This window comes from Colletotrichum aenigma (genome assembly GCF_013390185.1).
Source record: "Colletotrichum aenigma strain Cg56 chromosome Unknown KSG_Cg56_contig01, whole genome shotgun sequence".
Classification (NCBI taxonomy): domain Eukaryota; kingdom Fungi; phylum Ascomycota; class Sordariomycetes; order Glomerellales; family Glomerellaceae; genus Colletotrichum; species Colletotrichum aenigma.
The window spans coordinates 4,531,374-4,549,157 of NW_023500907.1; the positions used below are offsets into that span (position 1 = coordinate 4,531,374).

A 17,784-nucleotide genomic window follows, 5' to 3' on the forward strand; every position below is an offset into this window, starting at 1 on the left:
TTGCTGGCTTGCTCGAGGGGAGGGGGGATGTGGTTGTGGTGTTTGTGGTGACGGTGGTGATAGTTCGCCATGACAGCACCTAAAGGCCAGAAACCCCATGTAAAACTTTGGGACCCCTGACGAAAAACGTGGGCGAAAGAGAAAGACAGAGAGCGCTGCGTCGTATTCCGACAGGCCCTATTTTCCCGTCGCACACCTGTTTTCGCAGCAACCTCTGTTGGCCGTCCCTGCCCCTTTATTCCGTCCAATGTCTTTTTCTTCTTCTTCTTCTTCTTCATCTGCTTCCCCTATTTGCCCCCCCCTTTAGATTGTCTTGGATTAAGATAGTAACGCGACTCTTTTTAGATTCCTCGTTTCTCGTGTGTCAGACGAGATGAAGGCACTTTACAATGGAACATCCCTCGGGTTCCGAGCAATTTTTTTAAGATTGCGTCAAATCCGTGGATAGGGCGATGCCGGAAGGGTCGCATACTACTGTACGCAGTAGATGCTCGTGAGTCTGGTACCGTGGCCGTGGCTTCTAGATTAGTGACGGAGAGACAGAAGTTCTGATCGAATGCGCAACGCAATTGCTGAGCGCGTTACGTAGTTACCCTAGGTAGCTAGCTACCTTGAGGCAAGGTAGGTATGCTGTGTCGATTGTGTCGTGCGCATTGCCAGCTGAGGTTCCCAGGCAAGATGTGCGGTAAAGTAGAGAGCGTGTACTCCCCCGCGTTGCACGATACAGATGATACCTAAGGACCTGAGGCAAGGTACATGGGGTAAGATTATCAGTGCAGCTTACATAGCTCCGGCCATCTCGACGTATTTTTCATGGGCCTTTCTTTTTTTTATTTGTTTTTCGGGTACCTTATTTCTGGATCGGTAGCTCAAACGGGGATGGTGAGACGATGAGATACGTACCTCCTTCCCTGCTTGGCAGGCTATTTTTTGTGGATACCTAGGTAGTGTGCGCAGGCATCGGTGCCAGCAGCAGCAGCTGCAGTGACAGCATGGTGGACGGAGCAACAGCAGCGGCCAACGCAATAGACCAGACGGGAAAATAGCATAGACAGCTTCACCAACCATGATATCTCGCGTTCATGAATAGCGACCACTTTTTGGCAGAACACAGCAGAGCATGGAACGACCAGCAGAAGGCGACGGGGGGTGGAAGGAAAGGGAGAGAGAAGAAGAAAAAAGACAAGAAAGAAAAAAAAAAAAAAAAAAAAAAAAGGCGAAATTTAACGTGTACCGCGCCGCTGTGTCGTTGCCATGGGTCATTGGCTCCTCTCTACTCCGCCTGTCATTGTCATTGCCCTCCTCATGTCCTGCCTGTCTGGGCTGCTTGTGTACCTACCTACTGCCTAGGTAGTAGGGGCTAACTGTCCGCCGGGCATCCGCTGGCCCGCCATCTGAGGTGTTGTCTGCGGTCCCGTCTGCTGGGCCAGCTGTTGGACGGACGCTGGACGCTGAACACACACTGGACCTCTCTGCTGCTGGTCCATGGTGTCGTATCCGGCGGTCGTCGTCTCCCCCTCCTCTCTCTCTGCCCCCCCCCCCCCCCCCCCCCCCCCTCCCCTTCCACGTCCTCCACCCCCTCCATCCCTCGCCTCTCTCGGCCCAGTCGCCTCTTGACCCCTCCCTTGCCCATTCTGCTGGGGGATGGAATCGGGACGGGTCTGCCTTCTGCTCTGGTGGTCCGGTGAACGAACTCTATGCTCCAGTCTCCTCCTCTGCTGATGTACTTGTGCAGTGTCCGTTGTGCAGTCCCGTCTCGCCCGTCTTGCATTCATCTCAGCGAGTGGTTTGGGGATCCACCAAACTACGAAAGACCTGACCCCACGAGGTACTTCTGCTCTACCTTCCCGACTTGACATGCCTGCTCCATCCAGTCGTGGTGTCTGTCTCCTGCTTTCCTGCCCCATCAAACTCGTCCTGTCCGAAGTACATCGCTCGCCCTGCTTTAGCAACACCGACTGTCCTGCTACTCGTCTCCGCTGGTAGGTACCTGTCCCGGCCTACCCACTCGGCAGGTACGTACCTACCTCCTCCCATACCACCCTCTGCTTACCGTCGTTGGGTACCTACCTACCTGCTGCCCGCCTCCTCGCGCTTCTTTACAGTGGAAAAGATACCTGTTTCCAGGTACCCCCCAGCTTCGGCCAGCGTGGTCGTCCTCCTGCTCGCCCCTCTCTCTTCCCCCTCCCTCCTGCCCCCCCTCCTCCAATACACCCGGCGTCCCTCCCACTGTCGCAGTCCAGTGTCCCCACCGTTCTCACCAAGACGCCCTCTTCCTCCTCCTCCCCTCCTACTTTTTTCCTGGACTTCCCCTCTTCCGTCTCCTTCCTTCTACTCTCGTGATCATCGTGCATCTCCAACACGCAACCCAACGCGCCTCTCGCCCTCTCCGGCTCCCAACAATCAACACTCAAGCGCGCCTGTCGCTTTTAGACAAGCCGCTTTATACACTGGCCTTGAGCCAGCTTTTTTCCAACAAAATCACACACGTCCTTCCTATGACCAGAATATCGAACCAAATGACCATCAACATCCACCAGTCTAATCAAGACACACTTTAAATCCCACGGGAGCGCGCCGAGCGAGGAGGAACCTACGAGCCGGGCGATTTCAACCATCGTTACAATTCATCGAGAGCCGTTGTCCTGATCAAGCCATTCGCCTTTGTCGTCGCCGTCGTCGTCGCCGTTACCTGCTGTCGCAGTAGCTTTCCCAGCCACCGGGATCACCCACCACCCGCATACAAAAAAAAAATCGCGACATCGACCCCGAGCCGTCAAAATGCCCGGCGCAAGCGTTGCGGTCCTTCCCACGTCCGCTTCATCAACACCGGCCTCCCGCAAGGCCTCACTCGCCCCGGAACGCAAGTACAAGTGCCAGTTCTGCAACAGAGCCTTCAGCAGAAGTGAGCACCGCAGCAGGCATGAGCGCTCTCGTAAGTTGTGTCCCGAACCCCTCTCCTTCCCCTCCCCTCTACCCGTGAAGCTTCCACCCGACCGGGAACCCCTCGCGACGATTAGCAACCCCTCCTTTCCGCCTCATCGTCGATTCAAACTGCAATGCATCGTCGCACGCAAAACACCTCCCTCCCATCGACGCGCGCTGGACCATCACGCATCAGCATGCTAACGATATCGCGGTAACAGATACCAAGGAGCGCCCTTTCAAGTGCATGAAATGCCGGAGCACGTTTGTCCGACGCGATCTTCTACTTCGGCACGATCGAACTGTACATGCCAAAGATGGCGGCATCCCTTTGCACAGCGACGGCAAGCGACGTTCTGGTCCCAAGACGAGAGCCATCGGCGGACCTGCCAAAACGCCTATGCTCGACCAGTCTGCGATAGATCAGCTCGAGGCCGCCTCCCACGATGGCACTATTGACGTTGAGACTGCCGCCATGCTTGTCGCCGATTTCCAGCACAAGGCTGCCGCAGGAGCCCGTTCCGCAGGTAGCCACTACGAAGGAAGTCCCTCGGTGCCCTACTCGCCGCACGCCATGGAGTCTACTGTCACGTATCCCAGTGGCGCCTTCCCGGTGCCCCAGTGGGAGAGCTTCATGTCTCAGTCATCAGAACCCAAGGCACACTCCATTGCCTCCTCGGCCTCTGGCTCGTTCGAGTCGCAGCAGTCGTTCAACAGTGGAAGCACCGTGCAGCCTCATCACAGAGTTCAGCTCCCCCCTATCAACGGCCAGACTTGCAACGGCCTTGTTCCTGCTCTTCAGTCCATGATCAACAGCCTTCCTAATTCTGCTGCCGGAACACCCACACCACTGAGCCCTTACGTCAACGAGGCTAGTTTATCGTCTGCCGGCTTCCGTGCGCCTCAGGTCGCTAGCGACGATGAGCGTAACCAGATCCTGGACAACATTCGGGCCAATGATACCGAGCATGCTATTCCTGAGGGCTTCCGCCTGCCCAACTTGACGTCTCTCAACCGTTTTTTGTCAACATACTTTGGCTTGTTTCACCACCACCTGCCATTCCTGCACCCTGCTTCTTTTGATTCAACTAGGGTCTCTCCAGCTCTGCTTCTAGCCGTGCTGAGTATTGGTGCGCTCTACGCTTTCGATCAAGACCAGGCTTACATGCTCCACATTGGCTCCAAGGTCCTCGTCAACCAGTTCCTCCTTAACAAGGAGAACTTCAGCTCACGCAAATGCCCTCTGTGGACAATGCAGGGCTCTTTGCTCAACATGATCTTTGCCAGCTGGAGTGGTGATCCCAAGGGACTCGAGTGGGCTTGCTCTATCAAGAGCTTGCTCGCGAATATGGTTGCTGGAAACCGGTACGAACTCAAGCTACGCCAGGAAGCTCGCGGAGGTGCACAGCCGGCTCGCGCCGAGTGGGTGGAAGATGAGGGCTGTCGCCGCACTTACTATGCCGTGTACATCTTCTTCGGGCTGCTAACGCTGACTTACAATCACACCCCTGCCATCAGCTTCAACGAATTTGAAGACCTTCAACTTCCGTCTTCGGAAGCACTCTGGAACCTCAAGGTTACGGATGAGGCCGCTTGGCAGGAGCAGTTGAAGTCGTCGCCCATGGCAACCTTCATGGAAGCGCATGACAATCTGTTCCAGGGAGAAACACTCAGGTACAGCGCGTTTGCGTCGAGGGTCATGATAAATGCCCTGTTCCTTGAAGTGTGGTACCATAAGCGCAGTCCGGAGGCTCTTCAGGATGTTGTGACTGAGTACAAGCTCAGACTCGCTCTCGAGACATGGGAGAAATCCCTCGAGCTCTGTGAGCCCGAGAATGTTGCGGTTCCATTGAGCGCCCCTCACAAGGGACACCCTCTCATCTTCAATGCCAAGGCTCTTTACAGGAACGCCCGGGCTCGGTTGGAGGTCGACTTGAAGTCCGTGCAGGAGGCATTGCGATACCACGACTCGTACGAAGTCGCGGCTGCCATGACAAACGCACGCGACCGTGTCAAGCGCTCTAGCGAGATGATCAAGGTAATCCAAGAATGCTACAATTGCATTGAGATTGCTGTTGTGCAAGGTGTGCGCTGGGTTGCGCGTACTTCGCCAACGAACTGGAGCGTTGAGCACGCCTTGTGTGGTCTTGACCTGATGATTGTCCTCTCCCTCTGGCTATACCGTCTGGAACATGACGAGGAGCCGGCCACCGAGGAAGAATTAGTCATGTACAACAAGGTCCGCCAGCTCTTCGAAAAGGACATCGACGAAGCGTACGCTTCCCAGATTAGCTCGGTTGTTGCTCGGCTTTGGGGAAGCATGCTTGACGAGGTCGTCGTTTGGGGGTAAGTTAGACTGGCAGGCACCAAGTGGAGAACGAGAGCTAACGGTTGAATAGAATCACCAGATTGATGGGCGAGTCTTTTCGCCTCCACGCGCAAGCGCTCGTGGGCTATGTCGACGACATGGAAGAATCCTCCAGCGTTTCTACGCCTTCGATGACATCGCAGGGGGCGGACGAGGACAGCGTGTACTAGTTGCGATGATTGAACGATTTCCTTTGTTTCACACTATTTTCCTTGGCATATACCTCTCCGTCCGTTGGGTTGGTTTTTGGTAATTCCTGGCGCAAACGGGAATCGGAGTTGTTCATACCCTCTCAGTTTGAGGTGTGTTTCCCAAATGGTACGGGAGACGCGGCGCAGATGAGCAGAGGATTGATTTCGGAATGGTCCTTGCGTTTAATCAGTTGCTCGAACGCGGCTGGCTTACAGGATTCTGCTTTTCTTTTTCTCCTTTTCTATTTCTCGATTGGAATGATGTTGATTTAAGCGTCCCAGCATTGGACTCGGTCATCGGCGATAATGAGCACAGGAAACACGGGGATGGGTAGGGGCATATGGGTTCGGCATGGTTTCCTGGGTAAGAGCCCGGGAAATATGGGTAATTCGGGCCCTGCTCACGCATCCCAAAGGCTGCCTCGAGGCACGTTGGCTGGTCCAGGATGACGGGTTATTGACAGGTTTTTGCGTTGTTCCACTAGCTCTTACTAATGTTTTTGCGCTGTTGATATCCTTTTGGTTGTTTTATTTTGCTGCTGTTGGTTCTTTTTTCCCCTCCGTCTTCACTTTCGAACATTGTCTGCTCAATTGGCTCAACCAAATTAGTTTGCTCCTTATTTCCTCGTCTTTTCGGATCTTGCGCGCATTCTGCTTGACTTGTTTGGCTTTGCTCAGATACCTTGTGCGACCTACAGATTGCAGTATTTGCTTCCACTGGAATTTCATCGTTTTGACTTTGATTTTAATTGTCTCTGCTCTGGAATGCACCATCGGCATGAGTGGATGGAGAGAGAAGGGATCACAGCAAACATGGGCCCGGAAGCTGGGGCGACGATGTTGTCCTGCACTGTTGATCGATCGAACTGAGGTGGAGGAGCTGGCTTCTTGAGTACATGTGTATAGATAGTTTCCCAGGAGTCGAGCATTGAAATATCACTTCTCCTCATTGGCAAACCCACGCGGGAGTCATTATTTGGCTCACCACGCCGGCTGGTGTGACATTACAATAAGCAGAACCTATTAAGCTTCTTAAAATCATCATCGTCGAGAGGTCCGTCGCTGGGTTGACAAAGGAAGAATTCGATTGTTGAAGGAGTTGCTTACGCTAACTTGTTTTAGGTCACAAACGAGCGTGTCATAACCTCCGTGCTAGAGAATAAGGACCCTGTACCAGTCGAGGTGTCAGTTTTCTTGTGAATCGCACAGTGACATAGACCTGGTCTACCTGTCACAACCCATCAGTGAGCAAGTAATGTGTTCTTCCCGAAAACTTCACTCTAGCAGTGGAACACTGCGCAGGGTCTGGCCTGGCCCACTTGATGTCGACTTTTGACGCGAGATGCCGGCGGGTGATCTCTCAGGAATCGCACACCACGCACTCGTGAAAGGCCGGAACGTCGAGGCAGCAACTGGATGCATGATCGAGCTTGGGGGGCTTTCTCGAGCCTCGAGTGACACGAAAGCCACACTTTAACTTGTGGAAAAGACATCGAACGGGAAGACACAAGGGGGGGGGCTTTTACTGGGCAGACTCAGCTTTCCAGCGAAGGTTGGCGTCTTCGTTCCTTGTTCTTTCTTTGTTGGCCCTCAGGAGACTTCTAACGTGGTGGCTTTGGCCTCGACCATGGAACGCCTTCGGCCCCGAGTCGAACTCCAGAGTACGACGCCCGCTCGAGCCCACCACCACCACCACCACCACCGCCAGTCCTATCCTTCGTCCAATCCAGCTCATACGGGTTCTTGCAGTGTGCACAATACGACGAGACGCGACACGACGTAACACCAACTGGTGTGGCTGGACCGCCACACGGACAGGGAAGCTAAAGAGAGACGGTAGATATTTTGGGCCATCCCTGATTCCCAACCGGTTTCCAGGCTTCAGCCCGTTATAGTTGCCGTGGTTCTTTGTTCAGTTCGTCCAGCTGAGTACGTTAGAGATCACTTTGGGAATCGCAAGAAGAACGGTCTGCAACGGTCATTACTGGCCCATGTTTCGTGTCTTTGAACATTGTCAAGCTTGTCCTCCTCCATAGTACCAACCACAGCTCAACGATGCTGGCACACGTTTCCAACGTGTCGAACGGCTCGAACGGCTCGAACGGCTCACTCCTGTCTTTGTTCGCCAACTGGTCTCCCCTTTGACCTCCAACAGCTCCCAAATGTTGCCCGTTCACCAGCTGCCGATTCCATGGAGACGGCCATCCTGATTGGCGTGGAATCTAGAGGGAGGGTTGTATTCTGGCTTGTGGAGGAATCCAAGCCATGGAAGCGACGGTGGTACAGCGTTGCTTTCTCCCGACCCTTGTGCGTCCCCATCGTGCTCCTAACAAGTAAGTACATAGTCCGTCGATGATCCCCGCTGCGTCGTTTTTACTTCCGTCCATTCGTTTTTGTGTTGTTCTTGTTTGCTAATCCGCCGTCTTGCGTTACCCCTCTCAGTCGCTTCGCCTGAGCGTCGTCTACCTCCACTCCATTTCATCCCATCGCCTCTCTATTTTTGTTTATGCACGCCTGGACGGGTTGCCTGTGTGCTTAGACTTCCTTCAGTTCTGTCAAAAGTTTGGACGACGATCCGTGTACTCCTCTGGCAGTAGTACGCGTGAATAAAGACACCCACGCCACCACATACCCCACGACAGCAGTCTGGACAGCAATTACCGACAGCAATCACCATGAGGAACATTGCCGCGATATGTGTGGCGATGGCCGGTCTTCTGGCCCCTATCGCCCAGGCTGCCTGCGAATGCGGTTATGCAGCCAACATCACAGGTACAGTCGAGGTTTTTACAGACCTGATCGAGACCGACTTCACAAAGGTAAAGGATATCAGGAACAACACCGACTGGGTGCGGCAGGACTTCAACAAGACCAACGCGAATGCAAGGGGGCCTCTGGGGGAGAAGTTCGTTCCCACCAACGTCGCCACCTCATACAATGCAGGCTCAGGTTCTTTCGCTTCGACCAAGATGGATGTCGGTCTTCAGCTTCTCGTAGAGAGCGAAACAGTAGATGGACTAGTACCGGGCGCAGAGATTGACTCGGCTCGGAATGATCTACAATACGGTTCCTTCCGGGCTATGATGAAGGTCCCTGATGTTCCGGGGACGTGTGCTGCTTTCTTCTGGGTAAGACTCCTTGGCTCGCCGATAATACAAGACAGATTGCTGACAGTGAATGCAGTATTATAATGATACCCAAGAGATTGACATGGAATTTCTCACGAGAGAGTTCAATGCGGCAAACAACTCGTATCCTGTCAACATTGTTCTGCAATCGCGCGAGTCCCTGGAGAAGGGCTACGACGCTACAGGAACAGGAAATTTCATCAAGGCAAACCTCGGCTTCAATCCTACTACTGGCTTTCATGAGTACCGCATCGACTATCTTTCCGATGAGGTTATCTTCTACGCCGATGGTGTCATAATCGGAAGCATGAACGGCAGTGCCGTGCCTGTCGAGGGTGGCCACTTGATTCTCCAGCACTGGAGCAACGGAAATCCTCTCTGGTCTGGCGGTCCGCCCAAGAAGGACGCAATTCTTGCAGTGGCTTCTATCAAGGCCTATTTCAACTCATCCCTTGACTCTCGCAAGGCCGACCACCAGGCTCGTTGCGTCGATCTCTCAGCACCCGACGCCGTCTGCACCATACCCAGCGACCCTTCCTTTTTCTTTACTGCTCAGACGAACATGACCAACAACCAGACCGTGTCAGGACAGCCTAGCCCTGATGGTCACGAGGACAAGGGGGGTCAGCAAGGTTCTGCCTCGGCAGAGACTCCTTCATGGCCTCTGCTTGTCAGCCTGTTGTTCATTGGTGTCTGGTTCATCTGACCTTTCTTCCTTCTGCTGGCATACCCTGAAGGCTGGCTCTGCACGCGAATATTGTAAATGGGGCTCCTTATTTCGTGTCCTAAACGATGATCATGATGTTTCTTCTTCTTTTTGGGCTTGCAGCGTGGCGAACGGAGTCTACGGCAAGCTGGCCACCAAACGACTATATGTATATTTACCGTCATGATGATGAAATTCATACGATACATCTCACCTGGGGTTGAATTGTCAAAAGATCGATCTGCCCCGCATTGATCTGCGTCGGCATCAAACACCTGCAATAGTTCTGCATCATCGTTGCTGAGGATTGAGCGGACGAGACCGTCACAGCCCGCCACTGGGGCTCGGGGCGTGCCTAGTTGACCACGCCGTCACGTGGCCGATTTCGAAACCTCCCACCGGTCACATTGTCAGTTTCCTTCGGCAGAGCTTGAAAACGCTATCATGATGGCAGTAAGTGTCATGTTCGGTAATTGGGCGATAACGACGGTCTCATTTCACGCTAAGGTAAACCGCCTGCCGGAACATTGATCTGGTGACTCCGAGGAGCCAACTTGTTAGCTAGCAACGGACGTGTCTCGAACCTCCGAATCCCAAGGCCTGGGACCATCCTCCAATTTTCTCCAATGCGGACTTCATTGCGGGGGATCAGCAGCACATGTATGCGGGCCCCTCACCATCTTCGGTGAGGCACATGAACAGCGGGAGGAACAGACGATCGGCAACTACTGGTCGCTCATCTCCGCGTCAGGCTGCTGCAGTGTTGCAGTCCACCTCCGTGGCCTCGGCTCTTGCTGGGCGGCTGATCCGTCTGATACCTCTGCGGAAGAATGCGGCCGAGACACTTTTACCCCGGATTTCCCCTATGCGCAACATCGTCGCGATTATCCCCCTACCGATCCCAAGTGACTCGGCGGCCTTCTCTGCCTCTTCCCAGCCACCAAGGCCTCAAAGGAGTCATTTGTCTCTGCTCAGGACGAATTGCGCTTCTTTCTCATGCTCCACTACCAGATCGACGTATTAATGCAGAGCAACCCGGCCATGTGCTGCATGGTAACGGGGCCGTCAGATGGAGCTCCAAAAACCGGGCAAGACGTTCCTCGCAGTGGACACTAGTCCGCGCATCCATGTCGCCAATTCCGTCATCCCGTGAGGGAGGGAGAGTCCAGCGCATCGCACTTGCGCGTCTGTCTCTCTCGACGTTTTAATAGTCACCAGCTTCTCTTGTTGGATGGGCCAAGCACTCGCACATGGCCATCCCGGTCGGTCAGTTGCCATTGAATCAGCTTTTCCTTGCCGGCGAACGAAGGGACGCGTTGAGCACCTTCATCATAAAAGGATCAACCCAGACCAGCGGCAGGCCTGTATGCTGCTACTGCAAGATATCGGCGCATCAAAGCACAGCCAACAGACCCAACAATCATCATAGCAGTTCAACTGCTCGACAATAGCAGACATGACGAGATCGACGGTAGACATTGTTCTGCAGAACAACACCGGCTCTTCCAACGCGTATGCCCACCTGACCGGCCTGGATATCAACAAGAACAATGCCGTGTTCCTCCTCCAGTCCGATGGGGTTACTGGCTACTATCCCAGCTCGCCATCTGGGATTCTCCAACCGCTGGGTGCCGATTGTGCCATCTCGCTCGGGGCACCGGGGTCGACGCGAAAGCTGACGATCCCCCAGATTGCGGGTGGGAGGATCTGGTTTTGCCGGGACGGCCCGCTCCAATTCTTTTTGAATCCAGGCCCAGCCGTCGTCGAGCCTTCGGCCACCAACCCATCCGACAAAAGTTACAATTTGGCTTGGGGCTTCGCAGAATTCACATTCAACAGTTTTCAGCTATTCGTCAACATTTCCTACGTCGACTTCGCGAGCATCCCGGTCTCACTCACTCTCGAAAACGACTCGGGCACCGTCACCAACGTACCGGGCCTTCCAAGCAACGGCCTCGATCAGATTTGCGAGAAACTCATTGCTCAGGATGCCACGGATAATGCCGGTTGGAGCAAGCTGATAGTCCGCACGGCTGACAATACGGCCAACCTGAGGGTTTTGAGCCCCAACTCCGGCATTGTCATGCAGCCGACTCTGTTGGACGGCTACTATCAGCCCTACGTCGATAGTGTGTGGCAGAAGTACAACTCGGCAGACCTCACAGTCAACACTCAGGCTGAATGGGGCGACGTCAAGGGACGAGTGGGCTCCGGCAACCTCTTGACATTTGGCAATGTCGGATCGTTCGCACAGCCGGCCTCGAAAGACATTTTCAGCTGCAGCACAGGGCCGTTTGGCGGGTACCCCAGTAACCAAGCGGAGATGGGGGCCATTGGCGCGCGCATCGCGGCGGCTTTCAACCGGTCGACGCTCCTCATCGATGACCAGCAGCCAGAGGGAGAGCAAGTGGCCAACTACTACAAGGACACCCGGACGAACCACTATTCGCGCATCTGCCACGAGGTCAGCATCGGTGGTCGTGGTTATGCGTTTCCATACGACGATGTTGGTCCGTCCAACGGTGCTGACCAGTCTGGCTCGCTGTTCGACTCCAACCCCAAGGTTCTGACGGTTGGTATTGGCGGCGGAAGTACGTCCGCGGCCAAAGAAGAGCTGTAAGGGTTTCGATGAGATCGCTCTCGGGCCTGTATATTTGTTGCCGCGTTCCAGCATATGGTCGAGACGTGGACGATGCTCGGATGTACATATGTTTGAAAGACGAGCTTGCTTTTCTAAGATCGATGGTGCGATTGTATGTATAAGTTGAGCAACCCCAACTGAATAGCACCAATAGATGCGATTTGCGCGTCGAGTTAGTACTGCCTGGAATGCGGTGCGACGGGAGCTTTTCGTCACACCTAGAGACAAGACACTAGGATTATCGGAACCCAGCCATCCCGTCGTACTCGAGAGGATGTTGGATGGTGAATCGTGATTCGTTCTCTGGTAACATGGCTGGCTGTCGGCTTGTCTCGGCCCAGTCTCTCGAAAGCAGCACACTTGATGGTCAATGACCGAGTGTTGATCCAGTCGTGCTGGCTCGCGACAGCCGTCGTATGCCGGCCATTCACGGTAGGGACCGAAATAGAATGGGCAGAGCAGTGGGTGACATGGATGGAGGTGTCCATCGCTTGGCTAGCTCAGGAAAAGAAACCGTTGAGGGCAGCGGGCTAATGAGCACGCGAGCTAAGTAAGCCAAGCGGCTGCGGTCCAGCTTTCCCGGAATCAATCCTGGCCATGCACGCTTCTGCAGCCATTCCCGCCGGGGACATGCTGCCTAAAGCCACAGTTGTAATGCGGTTTGTTTGGTTTGCTGTCTGCACCCGGTGACCCGTTCGTGATATGCCTTAGGTACTCACTCGCCAATGTGCCCAGCAGGTAGCTTAGATTTGACCGACCATCTACCAGCAAACGAATGAATGTACGGATACTCCGTACGTATGGATAGGCACGATGACACTAGGTGCATCGTCGATCGGCCCACGGCACAAAGAAATATGCTCTCTCGTTTGTGATGGCGCGACTGAGATTGATTGCACAGGCTCCGTTTCTCCGTAATGGAAACAGATACTCGTGCAGTAAATCTGCCAGGCCTCGGCATTGGACCCAAAGCCGTTGGACCAAGACCCTGGCTCTGGCTGCCCGGTTCTAGGCTCACGAAGCCCCCGTCGCCACCGTTGCGTGTCCAGTCGTGCGTCCTCCAAGGGCTCTTCCGGCCCTGCAGGTATCGCACCCCCGTCGCTGCGATTTTCTGTCTCTGTTCCGGAACGGCCTGCTAATGACAGCTGCGGAGGCGATTACGCACGCAGGCAGGCTCTGATTTTGTCGTTCCATTCTTCAAGGCATGCCACTGACATGCCCCAAACGCCCGACTGAACAACGCATATGTCGTCGACCTCCTGATCGATCCCTCGAAGATACCAAGAAGCATCCCCCTTTTGGCCCGTTATCTTGTATTCTCGACTCGAACTCGACCGTTGAAAGCTGGGCGCTCCTCCACGGAGCATGTTGATCTCCGACCAGCGCTGCCCGCTCTGCATGAAACCCGGTTTCTCTGCACATTTCATCTCCGCCTCGCAGCCCTCGCTTCTCCCCGCCCCGATATCTCGTCGTAAAAATGGACTAAATCAAAGTCCGACGATGGCACCCCCCGAGACAAATCCATCCCGTTCGGCAGTCTTTGAGCACGGCCAACCTTTGCTGTCTTCTTCGAGACGACCCGCCGCCGATATCAAGCGAGCGATCTGAGTGAGGTTTCAACATGGTGTATTGTGGGAAGCCGTCGAAGGGCTGCTCTAGCTGCCGAGAGCGAAAGATCAGAGTAAGTGTGGGCTTGCAGGCGTGCTTCTCCATAGTCATTACCGCGGCCGAGCATGCCTTTCTGTCAACAGGAGCTCTTTCCGAATGCTGCTAGAAAACGGCACCCTGATAGCGTTGAGCCACGTCGACCTAACATGATGCTAACAATATTCCCCGTTAGTGTGATCAGAAAGAACCCGGCTGTGGCCAATGCCAGAAACGCCAGCAAGAATGCCCTGGCTACCGCAACCTTGTCGATCTTATGTTTCGAGATGAAAGCGCCCATGTCAAAAGAAAGGCAACCAAAACAAGGACCCGGATCTCTGGAAAGCCTCCCACAGCGTCAAACGCTCCAGGCGCCCCCGAGCCCTCGGGACTCAGCGGGAGCGCACCGTCCAGCTCCGGTACCGAGCCCGAAAACCCCGCTCCGTATCCCAGAACGACCAACAGAACGACCGACGCTCGTCGAAAACCCGCCCTTGCGCTCGCTGTTATAACCCAGCCCGTTCCTGTAAGGAGCAGGCCACGCCAGGCTCCCTGGCCATCACCACCCAAGCCTGCCTATCCTCCATCAAACGACGACAGCGACGATGAAGATAGCTCATTGCCATCACCGGAAGAAGGCAACTGGCCTACGTCACCACCGACGACCTTGTTGTATGCGCTGGCACCCTCGTATCAGGAGCGTGGGACGGCGTTCTTCTTCTCTCGCTACGTTTCGGCTGATGAAAACGCGTGCTACCAGAACTATGATTTCGTCTTCGACATCTGGCGTCCAGCTAGCATGCTTCCAAGTCGACAGGTTGACGGCGTCATGGCAAGCATGACTGCCGTGGGTCTGGCCGGCCTAGCTGACCTGACCAAGTGCCATCAAACGATGGACTGGGCACGCAGGAGCTACGGCACTGCTCTCCGTCTGACGAATGACGCATTACGGGATCCATCCGAAGCAGTCAAGGATACAACAATGCTTTCGATTCTCGTCCTCAACACGTATGAGATGCTCACCGGTCGAAGCCCACAGACAGTCCGGGCATGGCAAGAGCACCTAAACGGCGCTTCTGCCTTGGCAAAGATGCGCGGCCTCGCCCAGTTCAGGTCGAGGGCCGGTGTGCGTATGTTCATCATGCTGACGCACATCGCGTTGACCAGCTGTATCCAAAGGAGCTTGCCAATGCCCCCGTCTCTGGTCGAACTTCGGAACCAGCTGGGTATGCTTTCGCCTCCGGGTGACCCGAATTGGCGAATGTCGGGACCTATATATAGAGTCATGCAGCTGCGGCACGACATCAAGCGTGGAAAGCTCAGACAAACAGAAGCAATCGTGGACCAGCTGGCTAAGGTCGACAATGAGTTTGTCGACATTATCGCAGACCTCCCAGAATCGTGGCATTACCGATTGGTGAACCTCTCACAGTCCCACCCAGCAGTCTTCGATGGGTTCCACTGCCATGTGTATCCTGCATTGGGCCTTGCGGCTACATGGAATGGCATTCGATCTCTGCGAATGTTGGTGCACGAGACAATCATTGGAGAGCTCTGCAAAGATCTCGGCGAACAACCAATCCTCTCATGGCCGTATGAGGCAAAGTTCCAGCTCGCAAAGTCTGTAGACGCGCTAGAGAAGCTGCGCGATGCCATCTTGGCTAGTGTTCCTCAGCACTTTGGCGTCGTCAACTACAATGACGCGAAGCCGGAGGACCGTGGGTTGCCAGTCCCCCTCGTCAGGGCACGAAGGCCACCAGTTCGCGTCGTACCATCGCCGGCAACATCTGCGTCATCCTCCCCGGAGTGCCCATCTGCTGATTCTCCTCCCCGCCCTGGATCTTTCAGCGGGCCTACTCTTCACGATCCCATCCAAATGGAAGGGGTGAGCAACAGTGCGGAGCGTTTCATGATACTTGCTTCGGCTAGCAACACTATTGTGTGGCCGCTGTATCTGCTAGGGGTCTCGTCTTCCGGTACACACGAAGTAAGGGAATATGTAATCGACCGTCTGCAAGCGATACTCAAAGAGGCGAGTCTTCAGCAGGCTGGCGGGGTGGCTCAGATGGTTCGGAATACCCAGGTTTCTATACCCTGGTCCGATTTGCCTTGGGATCAAATGCCGCAACTACCGACATCGCCACGTGTGATGGTGTAGAGCCTAGCACTCATCTGAAGGCCTGAGACACGGCGCCCTAGAAGTGGTAGCCTAGTCAGGTCTCTTCATTATATATCAATATACACACGACATAGTCAAGACATACAAGAGAGATTGCCGCACCGCTTGGCGAGGTCGACGCAAAGCTTTGGGGTATCTTGTCTATTTTGGATTTTGGATTCTCGTTTCCTCAGGTGACCCTGGATGCTCGGCTCCGCGACAGCCAGTCCTGACTTTTCACCAGTTGTCGAAGTTGCCGAAACCTCCACTCTTCATCTTCTTTCGTGACGGCTCCTCCCATGTATCAAGATCTTCTGCGTCGATACGCTTTGAGCCACTCTTCTGTGGTTTGAGGTACTTGCCTACAGTAGCACAGCCGTTTGCGGTCCCCAAAGTGCTGTCAGCTTTGATTCTCTTCCCTGTCCAAGTAGTCTTGTCATCTTCTGTACCGCCGTTGAGCTCTATAGCCTGCTTGGCCTTCTCCAGCTCTTCGATGTTGCTTTTCTCCTTCAAAAACTCCTCGAAAGGATCAAGATAGACCACAACCTCCTTCATCACAATCTTGTTCAGCGGCCTGTCAGATCCATCGGTTGGAACGTCCTCCATCTTTGACAGTACGTCAAGGCCACCGACAACCTTGCCGAAAACAGTGTGCTTGTTGTCGAGATGCTTCGTTGGCCGATAAATGATGAAAAACTGGCTCGAATTGGTGTTCTTACCCTTGTTCGCCATGCTGATGATTCCTCGAGCATTATGCGTCAAAGGCCCGTCAAACTCGTCCTGGAAGTTCTTGCCCCAGATACTAGTACCGCCCTTTCCAGTCCCAGTAGGATCACCTCCTTGAAGCATGAAGTTTCTGATGTTCCGGTGGAAAGCGACGCCTTTGTAATAACCCTTTTGGGCGAGTCTTGTGAAGTTCCATACTGCACGCGGGGCAAATTCTGGGTATAGCTCAACGTTCAAATCGCCCAAATTCGTTTCTATCCGGGCGTAGCCTTTGATCTTGACCCTTTTGGGGTTGAGCATGTATTCCTCGTCGGTCAACAGAGCCCGCTCGCCGCTTGTTTCTGGCGTCAAACCCGTGCTGGTGAAACTGGCAGCTGCTCTGCCAGTTGTGTACACTGCCGCATTGGCTGGTATTTTCTTATCCATGATCCTGGACTTGCGTTGCACCGCGGAACCGGGCTTGACGACCGCAGAAGAACGATTCACATCGAAGCCTTCGTCGCGTTTCTTACGGGCCTCTTCAACAGCTTGCTTAGCACGGAGGACCTTGTCGCCAATGCGACCCAAAGCATTGATGTTGACATTGCCCTCCTTCCGCTCCTCCTCCTGCTCCTTGGTCAAAATGGCCTCTTCACCGTCCTTGAGAAACTTGAACTGGCTCAGGTCCTTACTCGCAGCATTCTGCGGGTCTTGGAGAGTAATGATGTCGGCTTTGGTAAATTCCTCATCATCCAGAAGATCCCGCCAGTTCTTGGCCTTGACATTCATTCGCTCGACCGTGTCCCAGGCGAAGACGTTTGCATAGTTTCCGTGTCGGATCGCAACGATATGGGTGTTGTCTGTGAAAACCTTGAAGGTCACGGGATCAATCAAGTCGCCTTGACCATCGCTGAAGCCCGGGGTCCGCGAGTCGGTCTCGGCGTTCCTGGCGAAGTTGAGTTTGATAAGGTCTTTCGCATCGAGACGATCGCCGTTGACGGGATTTGTGCCGTGCTTGTCTAGCCACGAGCTGATGACTTCAACGTCGAAAATGGTACCATCTTGGGTGCAGACGGGGTTTTTGAAGGGTTGAAGGCTGGCTGCGCAGAAGTTGAATGGCAGCCGTCGGAAAGAGCCTGGACGCGAGCGCGCATTGACGTTGGCGCCAGCACTGGCAGAGTATGCGTCAGATGAGGACCACTCCGAGTGAGTGATGTACAGCTTGTCGGTATTTTTGCCCATCGTAACGGAAAGGCGTCGTGGAAGTCGGGAACTGGGTTTGCGAGGCTGGATCGCGACGTCGTACCTATGGGTGAAA

General features: G+C 54.4%; 5 protein-coding genes across 5 annotated transcripts; 4 read left to right on the top strand and 1 right to left on the bottom strand.

Annotated features, from left to right (window-relative positions):
* Positions 1–2,781: 2,781 nt before the first annotated feature.
* On the top strand, positions 2,782–5,463 carry TRY5-1 (Transcriptional regulator of form adherence 5; the record flags this gene model as incomplete). Its single annotated transcript, XM_037316436.1, has 3 exons — positions 2,782–2,935; positions 3,147–5,271; positions 5,325–5,463. The coding sequence occupies 3 exons, from the start codon at positions 2,782–2,784 to the stop codon at positions 5,461–5,463; spliced, it is 2,418 nt and encodes an 805-aa protein (XP_037184687.1).
* A 2,696-nt stretch (positions 5,464–8,159) lies between these two features.
* CGCA056_v001176 (uncharacterized protein) lies at positions 8,160–9,318 on the top strand (the record flags this gene model as incomplete). The annotated part of the gene is made up of 2 exons (XM_037316437.1): positions 8,160–8,612; positions 8,668–9,318. The coding sequence occupies 2 exons, from the start codon at positions 8,160–8,162 to the stop codon at positions 9,316–9,318; spliced, it is 1,104 nt and encodes a 367-aa protein (XP_037184688.1).
* A 1,456-nt stretch (positions 9,319–10,774) lies between these two features.
* Positions 10,775–11,938, top strand: glcI (Glucan endo-1,3-beta-glucosidase; the record flags this gene model as incomplete). The annotated part of the gene is made up of 1 exon (XM_037316438.1): positions 10,775–11,938. The coding sequence occupies one exon, from the start codon at positions 10,775–10,777 to the stop codon at positions 11,936–11,938; it is 1,164 nt and encodes a 387-aa protein (XP_037184689.1).
* A 1,642-nt stretch (positions 11,939–13,580) lies between these two features.
* On the top strand, positions 13,581–15,761 carry BEA4-4 (Beauvericin cluster-specific repressor BEA4; the record flags this gene model as incomplete). Its single annotated transcript, XM_037316439.1, has 2 exons — positions 13,581–13,640; positions 13,800–15,761. The coding sequence occupies 2 exons, from the start codon at positions 13,581–13,583 to the stop codon at positions 15,759–15,761; spliced, it is 2,022 nt and encodes a 673-aa protein (XP_037184680.1).
* A 237-nt stretch (positions 15,762–15,998) lies between these two features.
* On the bottom strand, positions 15,999–17,708 carry CYP8 (Peptidyl-prolyl cis-trans isomerase-like 2; the record flags this gene model as incomplete). Its single annotated transcript, XM_037316440.1, has 1 exon — positions 15,999–17,708. The coding sequence occupies one exon, from the start codon at positions 17,706–17,708 to the stop codon at positions 15,999–16,001; it is 1,710 nt and encodes a 569-aa protein (XP_037184681.1).
* Positions 17,709–17,784: the final 76 nt, after the last annotated feature.